Here is an 8,975-nt window from a genome sequence, read left to right on the forward strand (position 1 = left end):
ATTTGGCCATTTTGAAGTTGTGAAAATCATACTTTTAACGTTTTCGGAGGGTACATTTTTCCATATTTTCCCGTTTTTCTCCAAAACGGTCCATCGCACGGGTAAGAGGTATAGGTACAAAAAAGATAGCAAATTAAATTTCGCACATGTTTGTTTCCATAAGTGTTTACACTAAAATTGAAAGTTTTTGCGCAAACAAGCCCGGAATTGGAATACACACATTTTGGAGAAACTGAAAAAATCGACTTTGCACTCACATTTACCTAAATATCTCTTAAACTACTAACTTTACGGTAAAATGTCATAGTGTTGCTCCTTTAGAGTGAAGATTATTCTTTATTTTGACGTATTTACTTTCCAATATATCTTGATATTTTGCAAAAGAAACACAAACACAAATAGACACAATTTTAATTCATGCAAAACAGATGAAAATAGAAGGTTCAGTAAAGCAAATTGCAATAGTTTATTCTATGCACGAATGTGTCATTTGGACTCTTTGGAACACCACAAAGATCAACTTGAAAATTTGGCAAACAGCTTCTGCCACTTCATTGCTGATAATGTTGACCAAAATACAGTAACAATTACTGGAAAGGACACTTGTCATGGCATGGATCTGATGTGTGCAGTCACACCCCCAGTAGCCACATCTGAAACAGTCATTCGGAATTCAGAAAATTTTAAGACCAAGCCAAAAAGTATTGCATTAAAAAGGTATAGAAAACTTGGAAAAGTGGGAGACATGTTGAACTACAAAGCAGTATCGTCCATTGTTCATGATGACATCAGAGAACATCTTGATACCCTTTCGAAGATTTCATTTCCTTATAGATGCAACAGGCCAGGATGGTCCGGCTTTATGCAGACCATTACCCGAGGTAGCCATTTAGGAAAAGCATCCTTCCACTTCTTACCAATGGTTGACTTGGATCCAAACAATTTAAGCTGTATCTTTACTACCCTGATGTTTGTAAATAACGAGTGCATGAAATACAACATATCGCCTGTCATCACATTTGATCAACCCTTGTGGCTCAAGGCAAGGCATATCATCAGCCATGAAAACCAACTCACATATATTGTTCTCATCCTCGGGCCATTCCATACCTTACTGAGCTTCCTGGGCACTATGGGTCATATCATGAAAGATAGTGGACTGAAAACACTACTGGAGCTTGTGTATGGGCCCAACACTGTCAACCATATGCTGACTGTTAAGGCATATGAGCGAACAGTACGTGGCCACTTCTTAGTTGATGCTGCTTTGAATGTATCAGTGGTCTCAGAAGCATCAGATCATGAGGCCACTCAGAATTCAATAGATGGAGCATTACAGAAGTTTGACAAAGTTCTTTGATCAACAGAAACAGAAGTGGAAGCTGAAGACCAGGACATATTGGCAGTTGAAGAGAGGCTCAGAGATATTCAGGATCAGCTACAACAGAGCCCAAATGGAAAATTATGAGTTCAGTACATGGAGATGATGGATATCCTGCGATCTGCACTCAGAGGTCAAATAACCAGCCAGCCAACATTGTACTTCAGGGCACTACAAAGAATGCTTCCATTTTTTTGCTGCCTCTGAACACAATAACTACACAAAAAATCAGCACATCTATTCCTCCAGGACATGGTGGACCTACAGAAAACGAATGAGAAACTCTATGACCAACTTATTGAGTCTGGTTTGTTCATTAGGAGATCGGACAGATACTGGGCAGGTGTTAATGAAATCCATAAAGTCAACAGGAGGCTTAACACATGGACGAGGTATGGATGAAATTCAACGAACAAGATGGTTACAAGCCATGCCAGTCTTTGCTCAGATAAGTGATGAAGTAAAGAGTGTCCAGGAGAAGACTGGCACTCAAAAAACAAAGTGTTCTCTGTGAGTGTGCTGTGCCATTCTTGTCTCCCAGCTCAACTCACGAGGAAATAAAAATAGCAGGAGAACGAGCAATTATTCAGATGTACAGCCCTAACAGTGATTGTGCAACTCTTGATGACCTGAGAAAGAAAGTTTCAGGGCAAAGTCATCAAGAGTTTGAGAAGTGTTGATGTGAAAGACCTGCCACCTACTAGTGATGCAGCAAAATATCACTCATTCTGGGTTTATTATCAAACACAATTCTGGCTGGGTAACAGTGATATTAAACCTGACGATTGGGGTTAGAAGAGAAATGGAAGAAACTTAATTCCTTGTACGATGGACAACCGCCCTGCGCCTGATGCCTTGCTGAGAGTAATCAGATGCAAATGCAAAGGCTTTTGTGACACTCATCACTGCTCATGCAAAAAGCACGGGTTATATTGTACAGATATTTGCGAGGAGTGTCAAACTAGCACTTGTGTTAACATATTAATAGACGAAGACACTGAACATGAAAATTTAGTTTGTGCATGTATTTTGAGCAACAATGATTGCATTTTTTTATTTCTGTTATTTTCAAACACTGTCAAGAGCTAATCAATAATTGGATGTTAGTCAATTCAGTTAATCTTGTATATATTACTGTATAGATATCTAATATTATGCCGTATATTATTTACATTACGTATAGTTATGAACATTACATTTGCTTTATTATCATTTCGTAGAAGAATGATATTTATTTCCATTTATCTTTGCCCATTACATATACTGTAAGACCACTTTTTCATTATGCATCGTGGCAACAATGTAATTATATGTGTCAACACTGCTTTTCTTTCCGCCATGTGCATATAGTAGTCAGTCGTTGTTCAGTGGTCACTGTATCGACAAGCATGGGCCTGCTCCCCGCTGCTTGTCACATTTATGTCCGTTTGTCTCCATTATACGGGATTTTAAAGAACCTACTGGTTTAAATTGTCACCCTCCATTACATTTATCACATGGATGTATGTGGCAGTATCACACACATGGCGCAGCGAGTAACCGGACGTTATGGATTCCAAGAAGACGACCGCCATTGCTGTTTACTTCTCGTCTCGTGTCGCACATTGGATCCCATACAGTGACTCAAGATTTTAACTACAGTGTCTCTTAAGAACGATACAGTGTTTGTGCAGTGCAGGGTTAGAGTGTCAGTGTGTTACAGTGCTGTGTTGCATTATGTTAGTGTCCTTGCCAACATTTTTTTTTAGGACATTTGAACTCTGGCGCCATTTTCTCAGCACCCCACCACACGTCCTCCCTCTTTCATGCATCGATGGTGACTGAGGCCCAAGGCTCTCGCCCAGAGGCACGCTCACTCACCCCACCCGCCTCCCCTCTGATTGCAACACACACTCGCTCATCTCACCCAACTGCCGCTTATTTCACAAGCTCACTGACAAACATTGTAATTTTTAACTCTCCAAAGTGATTTCTTTCGATCACATACAGCGATTTGGATATTTTTCTGGATCTCTACAGATTTCAAGCTTTCTTACGACACCAAACTCAATATGGCTGAGCAAGAGGAACAACTAATTGATTTAATGGATCAGATAAGAGGATCAGACGGAGGATCAGGCAGAGGATCAAACGGAGGGTCTGACGACGGATGAAGTACCTTTGCACCTCCCCACTGCTGATGAAGATACCAGCACTCTCCCTCCTCCCTTGACTCCCAATAGGTAAGGAGACCACAATAATGATATACTTCATCTCATCCATTTTCTACAGACTTCCAGCCTGCAAGAACAAGACCGGCGACGACAAGAGTAGCAGACCTTCAGACTACAGATGGAACAATCAAGACAGGAAGACAACCAGCGGTTCATGTCCCTTTTCTCCTTGCTATCAGGACAGATTGCGGCATCGCAACCCCAGCAACCTAACCCCATAATTGCACCTCCTGTTACACTTGTTCCCCCAACCCCTGACTTCTCAGCGCATACACCTACGACTTCTAGCAAGCCTACAGTCCATACTCCACCTCTCTTGCAACAAGATGCAACGTATCAAGTGTTTCGCCAATGGAGACTGCGTTTTGAGGATTATGCAGCATTAGTTGGACTTGATAGATTACATCAAACTTCCCAGTTGATTCACCTGAGAACCTGCATCTCCCTGGACGTCCAGCGCCTGCTTACGCATACACTGGGCATCCCTCCCAACACATCACTTTCCCTTACAGAGGTGTTGGATACACTGCAGAAGCACTTTCGTAGCCTTAGAAATGAAGCCTTACGACGCAGGGAATTGTTGTCCTGTAAACAAGCTGTCGGAGAATCATTTGCAGACTACTACGCACGCATCAAGGATCTCGCTGATGAAGTGAACTTATGCAATGGCAACCCCACCTCTTGCACTGAACGGCAATTGCAGATGGTAATTTTGATGGGTGTGAGAGACGAAGAGTTAATACAATGCCTTATCCTCCTCCAACCCTCATCTACCCTCGCAGAGTTTGTGACATGCTGCCGCTCCTACGAATCTACACGTGCAACTGCATCAGCCATTGCATCTTCCCCTAGCCCAGTCAACACAGTATCCACATACAAGAAAAACCAGCGTCTACAGAAGAGGACTTCTCATCTATCTCCTGATCAACATTCTCACCATCTATCTCCTGATCAACATTCTCACCAGTCTCATAACAGTGACCCTTGTCAATGTTGCTCTCGCAAACACGATTCTGGACAATGCCAAGCCACTGGTGCATCGTGCAATAACTGTGGACGAACAGGTCACTGGCCCCGCACTCAGAAATGCCCTGCTAAGGAAGCTCAGTGCAATAACTGCAAGAAACAGGGACATTTTGAGAAGATGTGCATGTCTACCAAGAAAAGTCAGACTGGATATACAGCTTCACCTCCTACTACTAAGTCAAACACCAGCTGCCGTTTCATGGGTGATGACTCGGGTAGTGAGTCCCCCACACCAGCCACTGTCTCTCTGTCATTTGGCGATATATCATCACATATCCAGCTCATCCCCGATACAGGAGCAGGCATCACAGTGATTGGCAACATACATTTGGATGCACTCGGCATACCTCGGGCAAGCCTTGAACCTCCACCCATGACAGACGTTGTGACAGCAGATGGATCCCCCATGACACCGGCTGTAGGATACTTCCAGGCAAAACTTCGTCTTGGCAACAAGTCTTGCTCAGCAACCATACATGTTCATGAGGATATCCAGACTCCCCTCCTCTCTCGTGAACATTGCCGAGCCCTTGCCATAGTGTCACCGGACTTCCCGAAGCCTATCCTCAAGGTAACACATGTCAACAGATGCGCTCCGTTTCCTGCCTCCGCCATGACGTCGCCTGCAGCTATTAAGGACTATTTTCTTCGGCACTTCAGCGACGTCCTCATATCCAAGAAGGATCTACAAACCCAGCCATCTAAGAAAATGGCAGGCTCTCCAATGAGGATTCACCTGAAACCTGGCGCTACACCCTTCGCTGTCCATACGCCCAGGCCCATTCCGTTTGCTCTCAGAGATCAAGTGAAAGAAGAACTTGACTCCTTGGTGCAACAAGGAATCATCAGACCAGCAGGCGACAAACCCTCTGAATGGTGCCATCCCATGGTGTTGGTACCCAAGGACAAAGGTGTGCGCATCACTGTGGATCACACCCATTTAAATTCTCAAGTAGCCCGCCCTACACACCCATCACCAACGCCCCATGATGCTGTCCGCAATATCTCTCCTACTGCGAAGTACTTCACCACAGCAGATGCCCTGCATGGCTATTGGCAAATGGAGTTGGCTAAAGAGGACCGCCACCTGACTACATTTATAACTCCGTACGGAAGATTCCAGCACTGTTGTGGGCCAATGGGATTTTCAGCAACAGGTGATGCATACTGCCTCCGTGGAGATATGGCACTACAAGGTGTTCCCAACTGTGTGAAAGTTGTAGATGATATCCTCCTTTCCGACGAGGATCTCCCTTCCCACCTACAACACGTGCACCAGATGCTGACCAGATGCCGTCAATATGGCATAACCCTCAACAAGGACAAGTTCACTGTAGCCGCCCCTAAAGTTAACTTTTGCGGTTATGTCTTATCATCCGATGGTATTGCAGCAGACCCTGACAAGGTATCAGCTATACGGGACTTTCCTACACCATCTAACGTGACAGATGTCAGGTCGTTTATGGGTCTTGTCAATCAACTTGCCGACTTCACTCCAGACATCACAGCAGCAGCACAGCCCCTACGCCCACTTATGAGCCCCAAACGCTCATTCGTCTGGACGCCTGACCATGAGCGAGCATTTAAGAAAGTCAAGACAATTCTGACTTCACCTCCTGTCCTAGCACCCTTCAATCCTTCCTCGCCTGTAGTTCTACAAACAGATGCCTCACGCCTATATGGTCTCGGTTATGCCCTACTTCAAGATAACGGCCGAGGTCAGATGCGTCTCGTCCAGTGTGGCTCTCGTTTCCTTACGGATACTGAGACTCGTTACGCCACCATAGAGCTGGAGCTACTTGCAGTCACTTGGGCTATAGCTAAGTGCCGCCTCTACTTGTCCGGACTTCAGCATTTTACCTTAATGACTGATCATCGTCCCTTGATACCGATTCTCAATCACTACACTCTGGATGCTATTGAGAATCCACGCCTTCAACGTCTCAAGATGAAAGTGGCCCCCTACATCTTCACTGCAGTATGGCGCGCAGGGAAACAACTTTGCATACCAGATGCCCTGTCTCGCTCCCCAACCAGTCGCCCCACACCTGAAGATGAAGAAGAATGCACTACTTCGACTGCACATGTCAGGCGTATCGTTGCCAGCACCGCCACTTCTACTGACGACCAGGCAACAGGACCCATCATCGAAGAGGATAAGTCTCTACAAGAAATCCGCATGGCCGCATCTCAGGATTAAGATTACAGTCGTCTCGTTCACTACGTATCCAATAGCTTTCCCACCAACCGCTATGATCTCCACGCTTCCGCCCTCCCGTATTGGAAGCTGTGGGACAACCTTTACGCGGATGGAGAGTTGGTATTGTACGGACCCCGGATCGTCATCCCTGCAGCCCTCAGTCGACGCACCTTGGATCGACTCCACGACAGCCACCGAGGGATTGAAGCTACTCGACGTCGTGCAATGCAGACAGTATTCTGGCCAGGCATCAATGCAGATATTAAGAATAAAGTAGAAAGCTGTGAGGCCTGCCAACAGCTTCTCCCTAGTCAGCAACAGGAACCTTACATGTGTGACGACCACCCATCCCGGCCCTTTGAAAGCGTGTCGGCTGACTTCTTCCACGTAGCAGGGAAATCCTTCCTTGTTATTGCAGATAGACTTTCAGGCTGGCCTGTGGTTGTTCCCTGTGGACGTGACACAACTACAGCCAGAGTTACAAGAATGTTCTGTGTTTTCTTCCGCGAGGTTGGTGTTCCACTCCGCTTACGAATTGATGGAGGACTCCCATTTTCCAGCCACGACTTCAAGCAATTTGCTGACCGCTGGGGAGTTCATCACATCATCACATCTCCACATTACCCTCAGTCTAATGGACACGCAGAAGCTGCCGTGAAAACTGTGAAACACCTTATCCTCAAGACCGCCCCATCCGGGAACATAGATTGTGAAGCCTTTGATAGAGGACTGATGGAGCTTCGGAATACACCGAACCCTGCTGGACACTCCCCTGCGCAGATTCTCTATGGCCATCCTCTCCGCACTTGTGTTCCAGCCCACCCCATATCATTCAAAGAGGAGTGGCAAACCAAGACAGAAGATTACGACCGCCGCACTGCTGCCCAAACTGACCAGGCTGTGAGCCTTTACAACTCTCATGCCCGCCATCTACCCAAGCTCACCATCGGCCAACGAGTGAGGATACAGGATGCAACGACACTTCGATGGGACAAGATTGGTAACGTGATGGGCCGCGGAATGGCCAGAAGGTATGAAGTACGCCTTCCAAGTGGTCGTGTATGGTTTCGAAACCGACGACATTTACGCCCAGTGGCTAATATAAGTGATGACACCTCTCCCCAAGACCCTGTGTCCCCTTGTTCTGGCCAGGAATGAGAGCCATCATCCGAACCCTCCAATGTCCCTCGTCATTCACCTCGACTAGCTCAGAGAAATTACCGTTCCGCTCGAGACACTGCTACGAGCGTAAAGGGGGAGGGAGGTGTATAGATATCTAATATTATGCCGTATATTATTTACATTACGTACAGTTATGAACATTACATTTGCTTTATTATTATTTCGTAGAAGAATGATATTTATTTCCATTTATCTTTGCCCATTACTTATACTGTAAGACCACTTTTTCATTATGCATCGTGGCAACAATGTAATTATATGTGTCAACACTGCTTTTCTTTCCGCCATGTGCATATAGTAGTCAGTCGTTGTTCAGTGGTCACTGTATCGACAAGCATGGGCCTGCTCCCCGCTGCTTGTCACATTTATGTCCGTTTGTCTCCATTATACGGGATTTTAAAGAACCTACTGGTTTAAATTGTCACCCTCCATTACATTTATCACATGGATGTATGTGGCAGTATCACACACAATTACAACCATTGTAAAACCCAAGTAAATTGCAAAGGTAATTTTCTTCTTGAAATATTAAGTGCAGCCTTCATTTTAACCAGGGGCCCACAGAGGTCACGGGTGAAAATTGATGTCTGCAGTAAATTCCTGGAGACCATGCTTTTTTGAGTAATCAATATATATATATATATATATATATATATATATATATATATATATATATATATACACATATATATATACACACATATATATATACACACATATATATATATATATATATATATATAAATATATATATATATATATATATATATATATACATATATATAGTCCCATGGACTATAACATACGTACTACAAATTTATGCGACTATACAAGTCCTCATAAAAAAAAGAAAAAAAAATCGCGAATATTGCCTTTGGTTTAATTTCTTCCTAGTCACATTTTGCGTGTTTATAAGCGAGTGGTTGACAATAAACAAGATTGTCGATATATTAACCAACAAAACGCCTGTGGG

The 8,975-nt window shown here is 44.4% G+C and overlaps 1 protein-coding gene across 1 annotated transcript in view; it reads left to right on the top strand.

The window, feature by feature from the left end:
• Positions 1-481: 481 nt before the first annotated feature.
• The window catches only part of LOC137658985 (anti-sigma-I factor RsgI2-like), a 26,546-nt gene continuing 18,052 nt past the window's right edge, over positions 482-8,975 (top strand). The window contains exons 1-2 of the mRNA XM_068394091.1: positions 482-717; positions 5,281-5,406. Coding sequence (XP_068250192.1) covers positions 482-717; positions 5,281-5,406 — 362 coding nt within the window. The remainder of the gene's footprint in view (positions 718-5,280; positions 5,407-8,975) is intronic.

This window comes from Palaemon carinicauda, chromosome 19, assembly GCF_036898095.1.
Source record: "Palaemon carinicauda isolate YSFRI2023 chromosome 19, ASM3689809v2, whole genome shotgun sequence".
Taxonomy (NCBI): domain Eukaryota; kingdom Metazoa; phylum Arthropoda; class Malacostraca; order Decapoda; family Palaemonidae; genus Palaemon; species Palaemon carinicauda.